This window comes from Pocillopora verrucosa, chromosome 8 (assembly GCF_036669915.1).
Source record: "Pocillopora verrucosa isolate sample1 chromosome 8, ASM3666991v2, whole genome shotgun sequence".
NCBI classification, from domain to species: Eukaryota; Metazoa; Cnidaria; class Anthozoa; order Scleractinia; family Pocilloporidae; genus Pocillopora; species Pocillopora verrucosa.
Window position 1 is genome coordinate 23,357,048 of NC_089319.1, and position 23,757 is coordinate 23,380,804.

General features: G+C 37.3%; 2 protein-coding genes across 3 annotated transcripts; both read left to right on the top strand.

Annotated features, from left to right (window-relative positions):
- The first annotated feature begins 242 nt into the window (after positions 1-242).
- LOC131792511 (putative ammonium transporter 1) lies at positions 243-14,465 on the top strand. 2 transcript variants are annotated; one of them, XM_059109898.2, is made up of 10 exons: positions 243-426; positions 9,972-10,061; positions 10,364-10,594; positions 10,688-10,794; positions 10,924-11,055; positions 11,168-11,297; positions 11,394-11,494; positions 12,059-12,197; positions 12,629-12,850; positions 13,472-14,465. In XM_059109898.2, the coding sequence occupies exons 2-10, from the start codon at positions 9,974-9,976 to the stop codon at positions 13,690-13,692; spliced, it is 1,371 nt and encodes a 456-aa protein (XP_058965881.1). In that variant the 5' UTR covers positions 243-426; positions 9,972-9,973; the 3' UTR covers positions 13,693-14,465. The 2 variants fall into 2 exon arrangements, with proteins under 2 accessions (XP_058965881.1, XP_058965880.1); XM_059109897.2 differs by lacking the exon at positions 243-426 and adding an exon at positions 6,376-6,554.
- A 2,169-nt stretch (positions 14,466-16,634) lies between these two features.
- On the top strand, positions 16,635-23,061 carry LOC131792468 (putative ammonium transporter 1). The gene is made up of 11 exons (XM_066170934.1): positions 16,635-16,732; positions 18,495-18,593; positions 19,327-19,416; positions 19,684-19,914; positions 20,019-20,125; positions 20,273-20,404; positions 20,527-20,656; positions 20,830-20,930; positions 21,499-21,637; positions 22,005-22,226; positions 22,923-23,061. Exons 2-11 carry the CDS (start codon positions 18,512-18,514, stop codon positions 23,012-23,014), a joined length of 1,326 nt encoding a protein of 441 aa, XP_066027031.1. The 5' UTR covers positions 16,635-16,732; positions 18,495-18,511; the 3' UTR covers positions 23,015-23,061.
- The last annotated feature ends 696 nt before the right edge of the window (positions 23,062-23,757 follow it).

A 23,757-nucleotide genomic window follows, 5' to 3' on the forward strand; every position in this document is an offset into this window, starting at 1 on the left:
AAGAAATTGAAGTGCCTCCCAAACAGTTCCGTAGACAAATGAAAGATTTAATATGTGAAAGCACAAGAGAAGCAATTGACTGCCGCATTATGCGGCGTCGCTTATCATCTCGTTCACGTGTTGCAGAGTGTTTTTCTATCTTGCATAAATAAAAGAGCGCGTGGACCCCAGACTTTGACCCTTAATGATACTGACTTCTGAGCTGTATATTTTGTCAAATGTTTCACTTGTTTTTGAGTCAAATCGTGAGAACAGCCAAGTGAAACGACTATAGAAATACAGCTCTTGAACACATCTAGCAGGGACTGTGAGACATGAAAGATCTCCAGAAGATGGGAAGATGGTTACGCAGGGACTATCATATATTGCGGAACATGAACTATTCTTTAATTTTGGCCAAGAGAACGTTACGACTGATGTGACGAGGTAGGTGGTGTAGTGGGCTCCGTGGACATATAATTATTAAATCCGGTTTGACCGGTTTTCGACAAAAGTGATTTCTCAAAACAACACGACAGTGATATGCTGATTTCTTTGTCTCAAGTGGATCACGGGTTTCAAGAGGGTTACAAATATCGAACACCGGCTATATTGGCTCTTATTCAGCAATCTAACTATTTTAACGCATTTGTGTACTACGTGAAATAGGTCTTGCTTGTATCGATCGTTGGCGAGTGGCACGAAACATGACACTTTATACGTATTTCCCTTTTGATTCAAGTTTAGAATGCAAGTTATTTTGACAATCTCTCCATAAAAACACGGAAGTTGACATTTAGGCTCTTGAGCGTGTAACGATAAAGATACATAAGATAGCTTGGAATCCCAAAATAAAGTACAAAAAATGCAAAGCAATTCCACCCTCTATAAAACTGCTTCGTTTTTTCTGAGAAGGTCCACTGATAGATTTGTCGAAAAGAAACGTTTGTAAACTCACATGTTCCATACAATTTACGTGTAGTATTGCATAGTGAGTCGTCGTACACAATGCTGCGAATCTAACCTAGCCGCCTGGCCACTGCAATTCGATTAGATACATATTTATTCTCTATTAGCCTTTTCAGCGTCTCAATGCGTCTAATTTGGTCCCTGTTGGTGACCAAGGGCAGATAATGAAAAACCTAACTCAATTTTCCGACAAAACAACCGAAACATTGATAAATAGAAATAAAGGAATACAAACAACAACTGATAAGTAGAAAATCATCCGAGAAAAAGATACGAAACAGACGACTCTAGGACGCATCGTTTACATAATAATGGTATTTCAAATTATCATCATAATAACGTGCTATATTGATTTATCATCTGTTGCAAGCAAAAGATAAGATCTTTTCGATAGAAGGCCCAAACCAAACGCCAGAAACAGAATCCAGAAAGGAACGGAAGCAGACATTTTGGCTCACCAACTTCTGCAAAACAACAATTCATCAATATTTGAAAGTGATGTTATAAATTCGAAAACGATGAAAAATGCCTGTTACATTCCATGAGGTTTTACGTGAGCTGAAGCTCTTACGATCTGACACATCACCTGGCCCTGACCTAATTCCAGCAAATTTTTTAAAACCTATTGCTGAATATATTGCGAGCCCTCTGACAGACATAATAAATTAAATGATAGAATTATGTGACTTTCCAGATAAATGGAAGCAAGCTTGTATAGCTCCAATCCAAAGTTGGATAGTCCTCAAGATAACAATGATTTTCGACCAATTTCTGTATTGCCTGTTTTGTCTAAAATCTACGAGAGGCTTATTCACAACCAAGTTGATGAGTTTTTGGAAAATCACCATCTCCTTGAAGATAACATTTCTGAATTTAGGAAAAGCCACTCTACAACATCTGTTCTATTAAGTATACAAGATGACATATTGAAAGCGATGAACCGGAGCGAATGCACTCTGCTCGTCTTAGCTGACTTCTTGAAGGGTTTTGACACTGTAAAGTAAAGGTCTGTCCTTGAGAAAATGAATGCTCTTGGATTCTCAAGGTCATACCTTAAATGCACTGTCAAATACTTTTGTGGATGAGAGCAGTTTGTTCAAATTGACGACCGTATTTCAAAATCTGTTAGCATTAGCTTAGTCCCACAAGGCTCGATCATGGGTCCTCTCATTTTTAACATATATATTGCTGATCTGCATGGGAAACTTGATTGTGCCTGCCATCAAAATGCTGATGCATTTATCAAGCATCGAAGCCTGGTGAATTTACATCTTGCATTACCTTAGTGTAACGTAATGTGGATAAAATGCAATGCTAGGCGAACGAAGCCAATTTGGTCCTAAATCCTAGCAAAGCGAAGTACTAGTTATTATCCTCCAGTAAACTTTCTTCTGATCACGAACTTAACAACACTGACATTGACCTGAGAGTTGGAACTACATCTTCAGAGCGTGTATCTTCGGCAAAACTTTTAGGTACCTACATTGACCACCACCTTAAATGGGAATAAAATGTTAAGCAAGTCTCAGCCTCTTACTATTGCACTCTTGGAATCTTAAAGAAATTTTCTTTCATTTTATGATCATAAGCAGTTAGTTCAGGCCTTAGTACTTTCCAAGTTGTATTATAATTGTGTTTTTTATCATTACATACCACATTACTTTATTAAACGCCTACAAAGAATTCAAACAGCATGTGCGAGATTTGTTGTAGGTAAATTTGTTGAAAGAGAGGATATCATAAAGCTAAATTGTTACCCGTTAAAGAACATATTCAATGGTAGTTGTTAAAGTCATTTCATAAGGCGATTGGCGATGAATGAATGGCCAAGTAACTTGCGACTGAAGCAATTTGAGCACAATCGAACTCTGAGGTACAGTGCAGCTATCAGTGCAGCTTGAAATCCCACTGGTATCACACATTTATCAAGATCAAGCTGCAGGTATTTTACCTGAATGTGTAAGGAACTGTATTGACTTTAACCAGTTCTCTAAAATGACTTTTTAGCATTTGATGAAAAAGGTCAAAGATAACCTTTCAGCTCGATGTAGTTTTTACTTTACATTTAGCAGATGAATTTTTAAGCAGATGTATTTTGCAAATGAAGAGCCACCTTGTAGAAATGTTGAATAAAGCCATTACTATTATTATTATTATTATTATAGTCATTATTACTATTATTAAGCGAGAAGCTCACACACTTCACATGAAAAAAACGCCGAATAAGGAGCATTGACACCATTCATGTCATTTTGTGCTGTTTCAGGGATAATGACACTCAGAGGCTATGTATTTGAACAAAAATGTAATTGCCAATTTACAATAGTAAATTACTGTATTTTGCTATGTGGCCATGCAGAATATTGTTATACAATGATATTTGTTTTCATATCGCACATTTAAATTTTCGGAAATAGTCAAAAGGTCCAAATAGAAGCTGATATGTAACGAATTTAAGAAAATTAACGACACTTAGAATTCAACAACATGTTTGGACAGTTCTTCTGTCATCTTCAGTTCTGGATGATACAAAGTAGAGAGTTGAATTTACAATGTGTAACAAAATGCTGATTGGACAAAGCAAACAATAATAACACAACAATGTATGCATTTACAAGGAAAATTGTAAATTAACATGATAAAGTTGATGAAAAAGAGTAGGTTTCTCCCACTGAATGTGAATAGCTTCTTCGATTTTAAAAAGCCTTATTTTAGGAAAGTGCAGTTTTCGTACGTATGACTACATTGCAATCAAAAGCAGCCATTTTCGTATAATCAGTTGTTTTAGTATCTCTATTTTACCTTTTGTTTTGTGGAAGTGACAAATGTAGTCTGTTTTTGTTCATAGTAGTTGCACTAAGTTGATCGTAGCAATGATGGCGGTCAATGTTACATTTCTTAACTACATACAGCTTACACCTATTTTCACAGTCAGTGTTGCAGGAAGGGCTAGTTTCCTCTCTGGGGGTGTGGCCCACACTGCAGGGCCTTATCCCTATCTCTATATGAGGCATGAAATGACCTGGAGCATTGCTCAAACACCTGGATGGGATGCTTCTCCATTTTAGGCTTGTCGAGTATTTCGTTAGGTTTAACTGGAAGTTTGCAGTTACTCATGTAAACTCCCGAGTGTAAAGAAGTGGGGTATCTTACTCAGGAACACCTTGTCTCCGGTGTCGCCTGGCAAACGGGGAATCAAGTGAATAAAGCGCCTTCGAGGGCATTATAATCCAATGTTAACAAGCACAAACTTGTAGCTTTAAAGGATGGGTAACAATCGAAAGAGTTAGGTTCTTAGATGGAATCCACATCAGCTATTTACAGCTGTTTACATCTGCTATGTAGAGAAACTTAGCTGGAAATTTTGTTCATTAAATATTATTATTCGGCTGCCTTTGAGAAAAATCTAGTCTTGAGGAGTCATGCAGTGATCCAACCTTTGATAAAAGAAAGAATGCTTAAGAAGACCCGAAGACACAAGGCTTGCTATTAGTAATGCATTGTATGTTTCCTTAAAGTCCAGCGAACCTTTACGATGTAAACCATGCAACAAAAACTGACTTTAATAACGCTCCATTGAGCACAAACTCTGTATCATTATTCCCTCCAGGTGGCAAGTGTGTCCAAACTTGCATTACCCTGCAAGATCTTGGGAATACTTCTCAATATTAGTAAATGCAATTTACATTTGAGTTTCCTATCTCCTATTATATCATAACCAAAACATTTATTATGCCAAGTTTTCAAAGGTGCGATTTAAAATTCGCTTTCAAAATTATGTGAGTACATCAGGATCATGGTCGTTCTTAATTTTCATCAAACACAGTCGCTGGTCGCTAGTTACCAGAGATGATATTTTCGATTCCTCTGTTTCGTAACTTTGGAAGCAGTGACCAAAAAAAATCAAACGCGAGTCACAACACTTAGAGTGTAGGAAGCTCATAGTTACTTTTGGGAACAATAAAATCTTGAAGTAGGCAAATACAGTCTTAAAATCTATTGTCAGTCCATCTTATTCTACAAAGTTCTTATTTTTTTCTTCATAGTTTGAATACTAGTGATTTTATGCCTAAATTTGCATCTAAATGCAAGTGGAAAAACATTTTCCTTTCATATCGACAGGGAATCTAATGCACCTAAAATGTAATCAAGGAGCGACTTGTATGAAATGTTTCGGGGAGTAATTTCACAAAACACGAATAAATTTAAAGCTAATAGAGATTGTCAATAGCAACGAGGAAAGACGTCATTTCTTCTTTCAAATAGGATACCTGAAAGCACTGATCAATCTAAAAGATATGTACGTGTTTGAATATTTCTTTACGTCAGCTTTTGAAGACCTGCAAACGTGTCTCGTGGGCAAATGAGAGGCGCTTAGGGTTGTGCTGCTAATCGGCGGACAAGTATAAACAAAAGATGCTACGCCATCGAGCGGATACCACCAGATTTTTAAGATAATAAAGTTAGCCACCTTTCGAACAAGAAAATAAATCTTTTAACTGAAGATCTGTTATATTAGCTTCGACCAGCAACAGATTGTAAAACGGAGACAATTACGACAAATTCTGTTGACGTAACGTGAAACTTGAGAGATGCCAATATTACGCGCTATTCCATCAAGTGCAAATTTACATACGAAAAAGAGCTACGTAACAGGCTATCGTACAACAAAGGTGATGAACGACTCAGTCGTTAGCTACTTGTAAACTATTCTGATGTCTGACAGTTCTTAACAGTCAACACAACAGCTGCTCCCTCACCAAAATCTAAAGTTGTGCTGAATAACAACTTTGTGATAAGATCACGTTTTCCGTTTCGTGCCAAGAGATTGAGTCCAATACAATGCCTCCCTTTTTTTTTTTCAATTTGAAACACTGTGATTGGTTCAGATCAAAAATCAAGCGGAAAGGTATTACTGTGTTTACACAATGACGCTTATTTTATGAAACTAAAATAAAATCGTTATTCCGTGAAGCCGGTTTCACCGGTTTACGATATGAACGCTAACCCCACCTAAAACAGTTCCAAATAAGTTTTCTAGGGCAAAAAGAAAAGACTTTATCCTAGATCCTCTGTCTCATTGGCTGTCTGTTTTTGCGAATAGGATTTTCCTGACTCCTACACCGTTCGCACTTTGTAATGGTAAAAATTATTAGACCTTTTTACAGACTATAATATAGTTTTTTGCGTGTTTATCAAAAGGAAGGATGACCTTAAATTCGGAAGGAAATAAATGTGACGGCGTAGAGTAGAATTGACCAACTGTTTCTATTTTCTAAGTAGTGTGTGGGAACTTTGCATTCTTGAGGTTCAAAGTCTGTATTCTGTTTTGCTCGTGCATGCCGGAGAACAAATAAATCACGTGGCCAAGCTTAGTGACAAAACACCGACAGTTACATAATTTAATACGTTTTGTTACCCCAGTCATTGCACGGCTATCAATATAGACACGCAAGTTCTGACAAAGCTCTCCATATTTTCGTGTGTTCTATCAACTCAAATTACTTCAGCAGAAGCAGAGGTCAAAATGGCGAAGACGCCAATAGAGATTTTGCAAGGCAACCTTGACCAATTTTTTTTGATCATCATGGGCTGCCTTATTTTTTGTGAGTATGATTTTCTTCCTTTTTATTCAACATTATTCCTTCAGCCACCTTCTTAGTGCGTTCGTCATTTTTATCATCGAAATGAAAAACTCTACGAAGACTTACTAAAGTAGAATTTACGTCTGTATTCTACTGGGCCTGTTAAGTAACGTCTACATAATTGAATACATCAGAGCAGAGTCGAATATGAAGCGCACTTACGTTTTCTTGTCATAATTGTTAGAATAGATTTACCAGAACTTGCTCACATATCAACAACACGCCTCTATATTTGGCACACCGGTGGAACTTGGACCACTGAAACATGCGATGCGGAACGAAATTTGAAAAATCTCGCCGAAGAACTTCAATGACCTTGGCTTGAGTTTATACAAATAAGAGAAAAATCTCCAAGTAAACTTGACGTAACCTGTCGTCGATATGAAACTGAGTCAAAACTATCAAAGAGAAATTTGAAAGAGTTTATAACCAATTGCAACTTAAATTCAGTGGACATTGTCTACAAAGTAAGAAACTTGCCGGCATTTTCAGGAAAACAGAAAAAAAAACTTGTCTTAAGCTTTAAATAAGTGATAAACGCTCAAACCTTGTCTGAGGTTATGTCCAAAAATTTGAAAGTGCAGCTAGTAAACCTGCTGGTCTAGCGTTACCACAACAAATCCGAGAGAAGCTTGTCAATGAATACATCAAATTAAACCACAAGTTAGTATTTCTTAGCTTCTTTTACATGCTTTTAAACCGCTATGATCTGTTCAGTTGGGCGTGAATAACATTTCGCTTGGATCATTTTCAGCACAGATTGGTTTCAATAGGTCTGGTTACTATGAGTCTCTCTCTTTCTCTGTTCCTTTCACTGTAATCAACCAGCTCAAAGATTCTCTAGAACTGATAAACACAAAAGCGACTCATATCTCAGTTTTGCCGCAGTCGGCGAACCAACAAAAGAATGTCACTGCTAATTTTGTTCTCGTCTTTTTTTCGAAAGGGTGTTGTAGCTCGTACGATTTCGTGACATAAGTAATATTTGAAAAAAATTGAATATGAGAGTGATAGTACGGCAGACAAGGAGAAACCTTCTCATGGTATATATGGGTTCTTCCAACTTCTTTCACCAAAAAAAGATGAATGCGAAGGAAGCTGAAGTGTCTCTTTGGAGTTGACCTTTTGCATCACCACAACGGTGATTAAGAGGGTGCTGAGAATCTTGGTTACAAAACTCCTTCTAGCACTATAAAATTGACATATTCATGAAATTACAAAGCGGAAATGAAATTGGATATTTTCTCCTTAACTCCTGCAAGTATATTACGCGTCTGACGACTGAATAACTAAAATATGAACGCTTTTAGAACACGATGACGGTGCCAAAATGAAACAGTTTTGGAAAAATTCTTTGATGCTCTAGGCAATACTCAGGCTTTTAATGCAAGACAACTCGGCAACATCACATTTATCTGAGAAAAATTTTGTGAACTAAACAAAGTTTACGACGAAATAAAATCAGGCCAATATTTAGATTTAAGAGTGAGAAAGAGGGGTTTTATGTCATGTTGGCTGCCATCATGATTCTCTCACATACGTTCTCGCTCTTAAAAAGGTGGAATGGAGCAAGCTCTAAGTTCTTCATTTTTGGTTTTTTTTGGGGGGGAGGGAGAATGTAAAACAAAAACGCAAAACAAAAAACCAGGGAAGATCTGTTTTCATCAAAACGATATCAAAGAAATGTGAAGATGATCAAATCAGGTGTTTATGAAGGCTATTTTTCACTCTCTTATACGATGTCAAGAATTCAGCGATACTTAACACCACCCAGTATCAGCATAAGCGACTAACATTTTCAACGAAAACTCACAAATTGAGAACAGGAGACAAATAACATGATCGTAAAGAACTCGGCTTATGATTGACAAGACAAGCGCTGCAAAATTTAGGCAGCATAGGAGGCTAGAACACACAAGCTTTGTGAACAACGTCAGTCTTTTATTTTTTTTATCGATGCAACTCTTTGATGATGCTTCTCCGCTTAAGGTCGTTCGAAACTCAAGAGAAACTTACGCATGAAAGGATAGCATTCTCCTCTCCTGAATTGTTCTTAGTGACCTTGGCAACGTCAAAACACAAATAAATCTAGAGCCTTCCTTATTTCTGCGCCGGAAGCTGATCATAAGCTTGATAAACAATGGATATTTCAAGATATTTTTATCCGTATTAAGCATTGCCATAATGGCTTATTGCGACGCCGACTATTATTTGACTTATTAAAGTAAGGTGGAATTTCTGCCCCCCAAGTGTAACCATTCCGCCTACTCTAAATATATTAACAAAGAAGATTGGCGCCATTAAATCACAAAGAACTGTCAAACTATCGGAAGTTGACTAGGAGTTGTAACAATTGTAGCAGTGATAAAATAACCAGCAGTTTGGTGATATCTGGGGTGAACACATACAAAAACAAAGAATTCGTAATTCTTAAATATCCTGACCCAAGCAAAAATTCAAATGAATCGAGATTACATCTCGTCAAATTCCTGCACGCATGATATCCTCACTTCCTTTTTGCAGCCACTGGTTGAATGCGGTAAGAAACCGCGAAAAAAACTGTCCGAACTAACAATCACAGATGTACACAATTTATTTGGCCACAAAAATCTTGTCATTTTTAAGCAAAAAAGAAGAGCAATGTGCAGCTCACCGCTTTAGTTTTGATTGTTTGTTTCGTCATTATTGATCATGAGTCTGTTGTATTGAAGTCAGAATTTGAAGAGTTCCTTTCAAAATGTGCCTAAATTAAAACAGAACGCTTCCGATATCCAGCTATCTTTAACGCTGACATCAAACTGACACCGCAGCATTAATCATCTCTAACCCTGAAATGAAAAATGAGGGAGGCAAAAGGGAAACCTCGTTGAAAAGTTTGATATCAATGCATTAAGTGACCATTTTACATAAAAACTCGTATTTTTCAGAAAGAGTTAAGAATATTTCCCCTGCAGAAATAAGGTGGCAAAGATAGTTCTCTCTTCGTGTTATATTTTCACTGGTTTTCCCAGTATGCTGACTTAAGCATTCACTCTGCCTATAAGATCATATCATACAATACAAATAAGACCCGACACTATGGGGCTAAACTGAACAACCGAGATTGAGTGCAAGTAAAATCTTTCATTTCAAATGTAAGAACTGTCAGATATTCCAAATAGAGCAAAAATGTAGGCAAATGTTTCCAGGATTGACAAATGGTGTCCAGGTGCAGCTCCCTTAAATAGATCCCTTACAGCGCATGTGCCTAGTCGCACTCTAAAAAAGACCCAGGGAAAAGATTGTTTAATGACTAAGAAAATCAACGGAGGACAAGGGATGTATGACATCTTACCCAATCAGTGGTTGGTGGCTGATGGCTGATCTGTCTTTTTGCAGTTATGCAAACAGGATTTGCTTTTCTTGAAGCTGGCTCAGTAAGGTCGAAGAACACAACAAACATTCTGATCAAGAATTTCCTGGACGTGTGTAAGTATTTATTAAAGAGAGTAAACATTTACAGGAAAACTAACAGCTTCAAAATTTCAAACACATTGGCATTGCTCTTTACAAATGCGATTTGATGCAAAATTCATCCAAGTCAGTTCTTCAATTAGATCAAAAATTGATGGTCATGATGTAACTGATTTATATCTATTTTCATCCTAAATAGTTATCATTTTAGGCTGTTATGTACAGCTGTCTTTGAGCTAGAGTTTTAATAGTCCCAATAAATTTCTGAGTGTGGCAATTCCGTGTGTAAACTATGTGTCGCGTTTTACTTTTTACAGTTATTGGTGCAGTGGCCTATTGGCTGTTTGGGTACGCATTTGCGTTTGGAGTAGAAAGCAATGGCTTCATTGGACACAAGTTTTTTGCACTAGCAGATTTACCAGCTGACAAATACTCTCATTGGTTTTTCCATTTTGTTTTCGCTGCCACGGCAGCAACAATTGTCAGTGGTGCCATGGCAGAGAGGACAGAGTTCAAGGCTTACCTGTTATACTCTGTGTTTCTCACTGGTAAGTTCCAAATCCTATTCCTTATTTTTGTCGGGTGGTACCAAGGTCTCCAGTTTTCTACAAGCCATTGATATATTTATTGTTCTCCCTCAGGCTTTGTGTACCCAATTGTCACTCACTGGGCTTGGGATGAAAATGGTTGGCTGTACAAGGGTGTGGAGTACACTAAGGACAACGTAACCATGACTGTAGCATACCAGGTGAGATTCAAATTACAGCCATCTTGATATGTCACTAAAAAGAATCTTTCCCAGGTATACTTGTACCTACCAATCAAGATAAATCAAGATCCTTAACTTCAGCTTTTTTTTGTTGTTGAATAAATCAAGGATTTTGCTGGCAGTGGGGTCGTTCATGTTCTTGGTGGTACTGTTGCCTTAGTCGGAGCAGCCATTGTTGGACCAAGGCTCGGACGATTTGTGAATGGTGTCCCTGTGCTGCTTGCAGGCCATACTGTACCGGTGAGTAAAGAACTTCTTGTGTACGCCATTTCTCGATAGGACTTTGAATTTTCAGACTATTCCATTCATAAAACCGGCCATTTAAAAATTTCAAACATGACTTTTTTTCTAGAAAGCGGCCCTTGGAGGATTTATCCTTTTTTTCGGCTTCCTGGCTTTCAATGGTGGCTCACAGGCAGCCATTGCTAGTCCAGGTGATGCAGATGCTGTAGCACTGTCCATTGTCAACACAGTTCTTGGAGGTGAGACACTGGAACTATTTAACTGGAAGCCAATTTTTTTCTGTTTCCAGTCCTCCTTGACAAAAGAATCTTATGCGGTTCTCTTCTCTCATTTAGGAGCTTCAGGTGCGCTAACTGCCATGATCATCAAACGTCTGGGATTTGCAGATAAATACTGGAGTTTGCTTTTCACCATTAATGGTGGACTTACTGGAATGGTATAACACATTAGTTAAATTACGAATATGCATAGGCTCTGAATTTCAAGAGCACCTTCCACGAGCAGCTTCAAAGAGAGACTGACTTTAATTACCATTACATTCCTTTATCCTTTTAATGTGAAATTGCTATCAAATAAATCATGGAATTATTCTCTGCAACTTCAAGCAACAATTCATTATTTTTTGAGCCATAAAGATGTTTAAAAATATGGAATTCAAGCTGGTATTCTTCCCACCAATTTGAGTAGAAAAGGTTTTTGATCAGTTTTTGAGCTTTCTGTCGGCTGCAATGCATTTGAAATGCCATCTGTTAATTCACCTTCCTTTTAGTCTAAAAGGAGTTGCATTGTGTTTCAGATCACAAAACAAATGCGCCTGTAGGACAGTACATTCGATGATATTCCAAGATGAAAACAAATAGCAATCGCCTGATTTATTGGAAGTGACCACGCTCTTATAGATGGGTGGATCATGCCCATTTTGGCTGGCTTACTGTACTAATTAGATGTTTTAACTTTATCAATTCTATTACAAATGACAACCTTGGCATTTGTTTCTTAGGTGGCCTTGTGTGCAGGTTGCAATGCCGTCCATCCTTATGCTGCTTTTATCATTGGCATCATTGCTGGAATGGCCTACGTTGGATGGAGCACTCTTATGATTCGTTTAAAGATTGATGATCCACTAGATGCTGTGGCTGGTGAGTTGCTCAAGCACTGATCCACCCCATCTACTCATGTTCTGTTTTCCAGCCAACTTCTTGCGAAAAGCCTTGTTTAGCACCCACCGTTCTCCACGCGGTACTTTTCGATCAATTACATTGGTTTTAGTGCGCTGAATCGCTGACTCAAAGTGAAAGCAATGTCGGACTACTTTTGAAAAGAAATGAACTTCTCACTGGATAATTTGGTTTTATCGAGCGTTAGCCTTTCACTCTGACGAAGGGCTAATGCTCAAAACGTCAGCTTAGAAACTCTTGGTGGTGGCCAATTTACATTATCAACCCAGTTGATAATGACCAAAGTATCTTGTTATACTCATCCACCGACGCAACATCACAGTTTCTTTGGAAAGTTACCCCCTTTATTCATAAACTTTTCAGTGGTAACCTTGTTTGATTATTCTTCACAGTTCATCTCGGTGGTGGTTTCTGGGGAGTGCTGTCTGTTCCCATCTTCAACAAAGACAGTGGAATATTTTACGATGGAAGCGGTCATTCATTCCGTTTGTTTGGCTGGAATCTGCTGGGAGTGCTTGTCATCATGGCCTGGTCGGCAGCCCTGAGTTTAATCTTGTTCGTTGTGTTGCGCGTCACAAAGCAGCTTCGTGTCAGTGCGGAAATCGAGGAGAAAGGTAATAATACGGACAAGATTCATCAATTCTTTGTCAGTTTCACGCTTACACTGTCTACATGTACGTACATGCTGACACTCCTCAAGGGCGCACCTCGTCATCGTGAGACTCGGGAACCCTTCTTTTCATTAGTAGGTTTAACTTTTTAATAACTTATTTGAGGTGATGTTAGCAAAAGCATCCGTAAAGGTCTGACAGACATAGATAATACCCCTGTTACATCTACGAGGGTGATATACTGTTACCAATAAGTTATGTGTAAGTAGTTATCTAGTTACGCCCAAGTTGATTCGTCATCATCTGGTAGTTCATAAAAATTTTGTTATATTCATTTAGAATATTTTTCATTTCCATGAAACCTTGGTTGATGTGTGTGTCTGTTGAGTGTTTTCGGTATTAGTGAACTTGTAAAAAAAATTGATAACATCTAATCAAAGCAAATCTCAATTTCGCGGCAAATTATAGTTACCTCAGTGATATTTGTCAAAAGGGCTAATGTCACTGAGTGATATTGATTCGCCGGTTTTCTTTCCGCCAAGTGATTTGAGATCAGCTACAATGCGACAAATTATGTTTAAAATTTTTGAACAACTTTCAAAAACTGTGTCTTTTTTGTTCTAGGTCTTGATATTCCCAAACACGGCGAGCCCGCGTACCCACTGGCCAGTTACGGAGACGGATGGTCGGAGTCGCCATCAGCACCGAGACAGACCTTGCCGTTTAGTCATAGTAATGGCGTCACCCCTGTCCAAAGTAACTATCCTGAGAAAGGAGGTGGAATCGATAATCCAAGTCTTGAGGTTATTGAAGCTCCAAACAAGAACGAAACCACAGAGTTTTGAATATAACAGACCAGATCGAAAGAATGCTACTTGCCCACTTCATGCCAAATATGGGAAAATAAATCTTTCGTGTGGCATTCGCTAAATCACAACACTTATTATAGTTTCATATTGCTCAATGAATGATATTAACCGCAATTGTTGGCAGCAATACTCGACACAAAAAAAAAACAAAATAACTTCAATTTACCTGAGAAAAATGTAGGCTTGTCCATAGGTGACCCGAAATTGCTCAGACGGTAAACATCAATAGCAACGAGGAAAGGAAAACAGCCTAGTTAAGATCTTATCTTCTATATCTATTTAGTTTTTATCGTGCATGGTGACAGACTATATATCGTACTTTGTAACCCTTGATAGTTATTAGAGCATGTGTCAATTCAAAAGTATTTTAAATTCAAGATGGGGATCAAAATAGTCGTCAAACTTGTTTTTCATGTGAGAGACTGGACTCCATCAGATTATAGCGAGTGGGGACTGAAGCCACAGTCTATCCACTAGAGTCCAATCCCCACTTACCTTCCAAGGGCCACAATATTTGTAGACACTGGTGTAGGTTATAAAAACTAATTAAGAAATCATCGCTTTTCACGCTTTAAAATGCACGGCTCACTCGCTAAGAACTGATATGTCTAGATATTATAACGTATATTGTGTTAATTAAAACATTAGCTACATCATTTCCTCACAGTCATACAGCATGTAAATGTGCACAGCCAACTACATTCATGTAGTCTGGGAGTAAAGGAATAAAAAAAAAATCTTTGTTATGTTAGTGGTAACCTTGTATGTGTGACTTTACTTTCAAACCTAAATGCTTTACCAAGCCTGACTTCAGCCGTGATCCTTTCTCACCACAAACACTATAAACCTATAGGCATTACTTCTACACAAAATTAATTCTAGCGTTGCGTCACAGGGCTTTATATATGTGATTGGACTAATCTACCAAGGTAAACCTTACCCTTAGCAAACCCTGATGGTGAGAAGGACACTAAAAATACTGAAAGGTTTGGTCTGATTCAAATTAACTTCCTGTCAAATACTTTTTTTTCCCCAAAAAAACCCCCTTTGAAATAAGGGGGGTTTTACAAGAACTTTGAAATACACAGATCAAAGTTCCCATGTCAGCCTGGCATTCCTCAGTTGTCAGGCGTTCATAAATATAAAACTCAACACAATCATTTAAATTCCATTTATAAGCGAAAGACAAATAAGAACAATTTGCAAGCCTTTTACTTAGTTCTTGAAGCATACATGGGGAAAAACTTGAACTCACACATAAACAGTCATGCCTCAGTTAAGTATTAGGCATTTTTTATTGCCTGGTTAGGCATGGATTGGAGGATATCAAATGTTTTCAGGGGGAATGTGGGAGGGTCTCAGTCTTGGCGAACTGTGTATAAAGGAAAGTTTACTGCTAATTAACTGCTGATGAGAGACAGGGAGGGAACCCCAGTCACAGCAGTCACTGTTTAATGTTAGTGGCACCTTATGGAAGATAATCCTACAGGAAAGAAAAAAACCTAGGCAATGGGACCACTTCTGAAAAGAGATCCTGAGTAACTCTAGAAGAATACAACTTCATACCCCAACTGTTTTCCCCACAACTAACTGCCTTAGACTACCCTGACAAACTTATTACTGTTCACCCTTTTCCCTGGTTCACAAACTCTGCCCACCAACAACACCTAAAAAATAAGAGACAAAAAATCACAAACCCACCGTCTACTACAAGACCATAAACAATACAGACAAATGGACCAACAAAATTGTTCACAACATTTTACAGAATCACCAAACAACGTGTAAAAAATTTACAAATATCTATTAAAACTCAATGGAACTCCACACACTACTCCTAACTAGTAAAATTCTCCACAAAAATAGTTAATTTTCAAAATCCTAACACCAGTAATGGAGTTCCATCTGAAGCAAATTTTTTACTTATTGTTGACAATTTCATATTTAAAAAATGTTTTTGTTTTTTCTCATTTTATTCTCTAAATAAAGGTGTTCTATCATGGCACCCATCTTTCAAATTCTAGTCATTTTAATGTAACAAATGCTGATTGTTCTTGGTATATCATTTTAGTAACATATCTTTTAGAATAATCGTTCAAGCCATTGGTATGAATTAAAGATTTAATGACTTTTTTTAATAAAATCTTACTCTGAATTTACAATCATGAAAGACGTAGCATTATCGAAAAAAACAGTTACCTACAATTAACATTTTCATATAAGATGTACATCACCCACCACGTACATCCTCATTACAATTCCATGTTGTAAATACATGCCTATACTGTAACAAATAAAGGTACTATATAGTTCTAACGCTTCCAGCCATTTTGTAAATTTGTTAGCCTTTCCGCAGCGATAACTATCTTAATCAGTTTTCGATCCTTTCTTAACTCAACTTTCCGCATAACACTTTCCACTTGTAGCAATTAAACTTTTGTACCTAACTGGTTATGAACAACGCATCTTTCGTATATCTGTGCCAAAGATATAATCTTCACGTTCGGAAGAAAAATTCATGTATTCGTCCTACCATTCTCTCATCGATAAATGATTTTTACATCACAAATAAATGCAGACTCCTCAACACAATAACTATATACTTTTCGAAAGTAGAAAGAAAAATTAATGTTAAATTCGATCATTTACCAATGAACCGACAAACCGTCTAAATCGTTCTTACCATTTCATCCGATGATTGCTCTTTTCGGGATATCAATGCCAACCTTCCCGCAATCATTCGCTCCCAAAACACCCTTGGTTACTCTCATTACACTTTGGGAGTTAAATGGACATCTCCAACAAGAAATCGAATTATCACGACAACAAAGTAGAAATCTACAACGGGACCATGCTTCTTTTCGGGCCGAAACTCTTACGTAACGAGATCACGCAATCGTGGCGTCACCGGAGTAAAAAAAAATTGTTCTTTTTTTTCCCTTGGCTACCACATAACGAGGCTCTTTCCAAAGAAAGCTCACACAAAGGATACCACAAAAATCTGTTTCCCCAAAACGTGAGTATCTTTCAGTTCTTTAATCACTATAAATTTTAGTTTGCATAGTTTTTATTTACTTATTTTAAAACTTGTTCCCAGAGTAATAGTTGGCTCTCTTGCAATTGTACTCTATTAACGTTTCGTACGAATAACAATTTTTATGCCAGAGGAAATCTTCTTTATTCCGGTACCAGTCACCGCTTCTCCGTTAAAGAATTTATTTTAAGCATCTTTAATCTTTACAGTCAAGTTCTCTGAATAGTATTAAAAATGTCTATTGCTTTTCTCCTTCTTTCGGACTCATCACGAGGGTGGCGGGCAAAGGTCTGGTACCGGACTAAAAACACCCCGGCACTCTAAATCCCCACGGTATCAACGAGTGCTTTCCATTCATCTAGTTTTTTTAATCACCATATTCCCACCTATAGCGTAGCTCCATTTTCTGCATGTAAACCCACATACTACCCACGTTTCCTCTAATCGCTCTGATGAAGGGCTAACGCACGTTAGCTTTCAAACACTTTACGGTGGCCAATTTACGTTATCAGCTCAGTTTATAACACTAAATTACTCTGTTAGAAACACCCTAGCTTAGTTGGGCTTCACCCCTGTAGATTCTCTATCACATGTGCCTCAGCATTGATGTTCCTCTCTACTTCACTGATAATAATCAAAGTTTTCTGTTCTCTCTTTTTCTTGAAATTTACTGTCCTCTTCTCCAAGCCACCAAACACAATTTTAAGTCTATTGAATCAATCCAGCTTATCATTCTTTATTATTTTGAGTTTGCTGACTTTCTTAAAAAGAAAAACACACAGTTTGACAGTTTGCATAGACTATTTGCTGTACATTCCATGTAAAGACCAGGTCAGAACCAATCAGAATGCATAGAATTACCTCAGGACTAACTTTCCTTATAACATATATCTATATATTTCCCCAAATTATTCTGTCCCATCCAGTAACTTATCTCAGACACAGCAAAAAATGGGATCAATAGCTAAACAGAATGGATACTAACTTCTCAACACTGAGCAACTCTGACAAAAGGAGATGAACACACAAGAAAATCAATTTCATTACCAGCAATTTGAACATTTAATCAAACACTTTATTTTACTTGACATCCATCATTAAACCTAGCATTTTTGAATGAATAAGTCAGAAATACAAGAAATCTTTAATAAATTCCTCTCTATTGACCATCTCTTTTCAGAACAAACATTTAGAACATTGGTATTAATGCTATTTCAAAGCTAAAATTTTTTTTTTCATTTTGGCACTGCCTTGTGATTAACATGGCTGCCTTGCAGTTTGTAGGTCCCTCAACATTTATGCTCAATTTAAGGACAAATAATTTTTCTTTTGTTTTATGTTTACACTTTCAACACTTCCCACTTTTCCCCATTTAACCCACTATTTTTCAGGAGATTTGGGAGGTCTTAACCCTTTAACTCCCATGAATGACCAGGACAGAATTTCTCCTTACAATATCAATACAATATCAACCACATAAGTAACAAGAATATGGAAAAATATCAATTTGGGGATAATTATTCGATCCAATACTAAATTCTCTGAACTAACATTATAAGAATTGTATGGTTGACAGTAAGGAGAATTACAAATTTGATCTGGGAGTTAAAGGGTTAAATAGGGATCCCATACTTGATGCCTATAATACACCAAAGGATGCAAGATGAATCTACTGCGATATAAATTTTGTTAAAAAAAAAAATAAACAAAACACTATTATATCAGTTAAAATTACTTCCGTCAGGAGAAACGGAAGTCAAAATGACAACAATGTCAGACCTACAGATTTTGCAAGACAACCTTGACCACTTCTTTCTGATCATCACAGGCTGCCTCATTTTTTGTGAGTATAGTTTTCCATCTCTTTTCTTTAAAGTTTGAGATATCCATGCATGAAGTGATTGTTTTACATAAAAGAATATATTTTTTAGGAAGAGTTAAAACTGTTTTCTTTGGTTAAATAAGAGAGAAAAAATGGTTTGCTGACTTAGGCACCCACTCTGCCTCTGGGATCATTATATTAACAGTATACAGATGAAACCTGACACTATAATGAATACATTGAACTTGAACAAAGAAAATTGAGATTAGGGGAAAAAATAATTAATCCTTTAACTCCCAGATCAAATTTTGTAATTCTCCTCACTGTTAACCATGCAATTCTAATGTCGTATTTCAGAGAATTTAGTATAGGATCAACTAATTATCTCCAAATTGACAATTTTCTCTATTCTTGTCACTTAACTGGTTGACATTGTATTGGAGAAAGTTCTCACAGATTGCAAAAGTGACAAACTTGAAAAATGTAGGCAAACCTTTCCAGGATGGAAATGTAAGAACTGTCAGATAATCCAAATGGACCAAAAATGTAAGCAAATGTTTCCAGGATGGACAAATGGTGTCCAGGTGCAGTTCCCTTAAATAGATCCCCTGCATTACATATGCCTAGTCGCATTTTAAAGTGACCCTATAATCAGATTGATAAATGACAGAGAAAAACAACTGAGGACAAGAGATATATGACATCTTACCCATTCAGTGGTTGGTAGTTGATGGCTGATCTTTTTTTTTTTCAGTTATGCAAACAGGATTTGCTTTTCTTGAAGCTGGCTCAGTAAGATCAAAGAACACAACAAACATTCTGATCAAGAATTTCTTGGATGTTTGTAAGTAGTGATGATAGAAATAAGTCATTTACCAGTATCCAAAGAGGTACAAAAGTTCAAAAAAGAAAGATGGCATCTCTCTTATGCATCAGTTCCTCAATCAGATCAAAATTTGACTTTCATGATTTGTTTGTTCTTTTATTTTCATCCAAGAAGTTAACTTTTATACTGTACAGCCATCTTTAGGTTAGATTTTCAATAGCCAAGTAAACCTCTACACATGGCAATTCCCTGAGTAAATGATGTGTCTTGTTTTATGTCATACAGTTATTGGTGCAGTGGCCTATTGGATGTTTGGGTATGCATTTGCATTTGGAGCAGAAAGCAATGGCTTCATTGGACACAAGTTTTTTGCACTGGCAGATTTACCAGCTGACAAATACTCTCACTGGTTTTTCCATTTTGTTTTTGCTGCCACGGCAGCAACAATTGTCAGTGGTGCCATGGCAGAGAGGACAGAGTTTAAGGCTTACCTGTTGTACTCTGTGTTTCTCACTGGTAAGTTCCAGGCCCTACTCCTTATTTCTGATAGGTGGCACTTGCATCTCTAGTTTTCAACCTTATGGTGGCAAGCTGTTGTTATATTCATCATTCTTCCTTAGGCTTTGTATACCCAGTAGTCACTCACTGGGCTTGGGATGGAAATGGTTGGCTGTACAAGGGTGTGGATTACACTAAAGACAATGTAACCTTGTCTGTTACATTCCAGGTAAGAGAAGACATGGAAGTAGTAAGACAATTTAACAGTCACTTAGACACTAATAATGGCTGTCATTAAAGGTCACTGAAACCTGATCTTTTGCACATATATCTGTACATACCAGTCCACTACTGTGCTATTCTTTTCTAAATCAAGGATTTTGCTGGCAGTGGGGTTGTTCATGTTCTTGGTGGTACTGTTGCCCTAGTTGGAGCAACTGCTGTTGGACCAAGAATAGGAAGATTTGTGAATGGTGTCCCTGTTCTACTTCCAGGCCATACTGTACCAGTGAGTGAAAGACTTCTTAAGCTTGTCATTTTCAAGGGTGGATTTTGCATTTAAAGACTGGTCCAGTTACTGTACAGGACTCTTAAAATCTTAACCATGCTTTTGCATTTTTTTTATTCTAGCAAGCAGCTCTTGGAGGATTCATCCTGTTTTTTGGCTTCCTGGCATTCAATGGTGGCTCACAGGCAGCCATTGCTAGTGCAGGTGATGCAGATGCTGTAGCACTGTCCGTTGTCAACACAATCCTTGGAGGTGAGACAGTAACTATTTAACTATGAGCCTTATTTTCTCTCCATTTTCAGTTCACTTGTCAACACAGTTCTTGAAGGTGAAACATAATAACTCTTTACCCAGGAGCTTAATTTTATTTCTGTTTTCATCCTCTTTGCCAAAAGAATCTAATGTGGTTCTCTTTTCTCATTTAGGAGCTGCAGGTGCCCTAACTGCCATGATCATCAAACGTCTGGGCTATGCAGCAAAGTACTGGAGCTTACTTTTCACCATTAACGGCGGACTTACTGGAATGGTGCAACACATTAGTTAGATTATAAATATGTGTAGGCTTTGAATATTAAGAGCACCTTCCACATGAAGCCCCAAAGAGAGATTGATTTTAATTACCATTACATTCCTTTATACTTTCAGTTTGAAATTGCTATGAAATAAAATAATTCTCTGCAACTTCAAGCGCCTATTCATTATTTTTTGAGCAATAAAGATGGTTAAAAATATGGAATTCAAACCAGTGCTCTTTCTACCAATTTGAGTAGAGAGGGTTTTTCATCAGTTTGTGAGCTAGTTGTTGGCTGTAATTCATGTGAAATGCCATCTGTTGTTCCATCAGCTTCTTTTTAAGTCTAAAAGGAGTTGCATTGTGTTTCAGATCACAAAACAAGTACACCTGAAGGGCAGTACATACAATGAGTTTCTAGAAAGAAAAAAAATAGCAATCAATATCTGCCTGATTTATTGGAAGGGACTGTGCTCTTATAAATGGGTGGATCATGCCCATTTTGGCTGGCTTACTGTACTGATCAGATGTTTTAACCTTATCAATTCCATTACAAATGATAACCTTTGCATTTGTTTCTTAGGTGGCCTTGTGTGCAGGTTGCAATGCCGTCCATCCTTATGCTGCTTTTTTCATTGGCATCATTGCTGGAATGGCCTACGTTGGATGGAGCACTCTTCTGATTCGTTTAAAGATTGATGATCCACTGGATGCTGTGGCAGGTGAGTTGCTCAAATACTGATCCACCTTATCAACTCATGTTCCATTTTCCAGCCAACTTATTGTGAAAAGCATTGTTTGGCACTCCCTAATCTACACACCATGCTTTTCAATTGATTGCTGTAAAACCAAATCTATGCTCTTTTGGACCAATAAAACCATATCAAGGAAACTTTAAGTAAAACGTGTAAATGGTCTGATGCAAGGGCCAGCATAAGGAAAGGGATCAAAAGGGCATTGGTTTTATTGGGCTGAAGGTTTGTTGCAAGTATTGTGGATCAATCACATACAAAATCAATGCAATGCCAGATTACTCTTGGAAAGCAACTGAACTGTTCACCAGTAACATTGTTTGACTATTATGTACAGTTCACTTTGGTGGTGGTTTCTGGGGTGTGCTGTCTGTTCCCATCTTCAACACAGAATCTGGAATATTCTATGTTGGAAGCGAGCATTCATTCTGTTTGTTTGGATGGAACCTGCTGGGAGTGCTTGCCATCATGGCCTGGTCTGCAGCATTGAGTGTCCCCATGTTTTTCATGTTGCGCATCTCAAAGCAGCTTCGTGTCAGTGCAGAAATCGAGCAGAAAGGTAACAGTCTGGACCAGATACATCAATACATCAATTATTCCATGGAGTTTCATGCGTAAAATTTATATTTTCCTACATGCAGACACTTTCCAGGTGTAGAGACCTCATGCACCTCTTGGTTACCATACAAGTTGGCAACTTTTAAATTCATTAGTGGCTTTGCATTTCTAAGGTCTGACAGACATAGGTTATATACCTGTTAATGTAAGTCAATAACATTAATATGGTTTTTAATGGTCTGAGAGATACAGGTAATACACCTGTTACATCTACTGGGGTGATATGCTGATAACATTTATGCCATATTTAAAGGTCTGACAGATAAAGGTAATACCCCTGGTACATCTCCTGGGTGATATGATGATAATAATGCCCAAGTTGACTCATCATCATCTGCTAATTTATATCAATTTTTATATACTCATTTAGAATGTTTTTCCTTTCCATGAGACCCTGGTTGAAATGTGTGTCTGTTATGCTATTTGTGGACTTTTAAGGAAGAACTGAATACATTTAATCAAACCTAAGCTTGTTTTCATGACAGATTATAGCTACAGGTACTTCAGTAATATAGAATTGTTGGTTATCTTTCTACCTGATGATTTGAGATCAGCTACGGTGGTACAGATCATATCTATGTTTTTTTTTTTTACAACATTCAATAAACCAAAACTTAAAATTTTTTGTTTGTCCTAGGTCTTGATATTCCCAAACATGGCGAGCCAGCATACCCAATGGCCAGTTATGGAGACGGTTGGTCAGAGTTGCCACATAATCCACAGTCCTAAAAGCTACACATGTTAATACTCACTTTTGCATGAAAAACTGTTTTTTTCCAAATTTTTGAAGATGAAAAAATGATTACACAGAGGAAAGTAATGATACTACTCAAAATGTTTAAACATGTCTGTGATGCTGCTGAATATGAAAAGTATCATGTAGGATCACCTTAATTCCAAATTCAAAATGCACTCAAAGAAATAAAGCTTACTGCTTTCACTGCCCTATTACGTTCTTTCTCAGACTGAAATGTTTAAGTTCTTCCTAAGCCCACTCCTTCCCTCTCCCACCGAACTTTAACTCTAAAGTATTGGTTGTATTATTGTCGTTCATTTGATTGTACTATATTGTGCTTAGCTTGATAGTCATTTCCTTCTCCTTCATTGCTTTGGATTAAAAAGAACAACACCCTCCTCCACTGGGGGAATGCAACACTATTTTAACACAGTCCATTACCTCCCCTTTCCCTCCACGTTTCTTTGGTCACAATTGAGTGGTGCTTGCATATTTTCGTAATTTTTTTAATCTTACTACAAAGGAGAATATTCTCGCAGTTGTATAAGCGCATCGATAACTTGTCATTGCGCATTGGAGTCGATTTCTCGCAGAACAATGGACAAAAGGAACGAATCGATAATCTCGAAACCCTTATTACAAAATGTTCTTGACCTACTCACGATTAGAACTTCGGATACATGTGTAACCATGTATAACTTACCATAAAATTTTTAAACATGCGGTATAAACCTGA

Excerpts from the sequence above, each read along its gene's own strand:
- LOC131792511 (XM_059109897.2), top strand. The coding sequence starts at position 6,476 with ATGGCGAAGACGCCAATAGAGATTTTGCAAGGCAACCTTGACCAATTT. Across the intron at positions 11,056-11,167 it reads TTGCAGGCCATACTGTACCG|AAAGCGGCCCTTGGAGGATT; the intron begins GTGAGTAAAGAA and ends CTTTTTTTCTAG. Across the intron at positions 11,495-12,058 it reads ATGGTGGACTTACTGGAATG|GTGGCCTTGTGTGCAGGTTG; the intron begins GTATAACACATT and ends TTTGTTTCTTAG.
- LOC131792468 (XM_066170934.1), top strand. The coding sequence starts at position 18,512 with ATGACAACAATGTCAGACCTACAGATTTTGCAAGACAACCTTGACCAC. Across the intron at positions 20,126-20,272 it reads CCTTGTCTGTTACATTCCAG|GATTTTGCTGGCAGTGGGGT; the intron begins GTAAGAGAAGAC and ends TTCTAAATCAAG. Across the intron at positions 20,405-20,526 it reads TTCCAGGCCATACTGTACCA|CAAGCAGCTCTTGGAGGATT; the intron begins GTGAGTGAAAGA and ends TTTTTATTCTAG.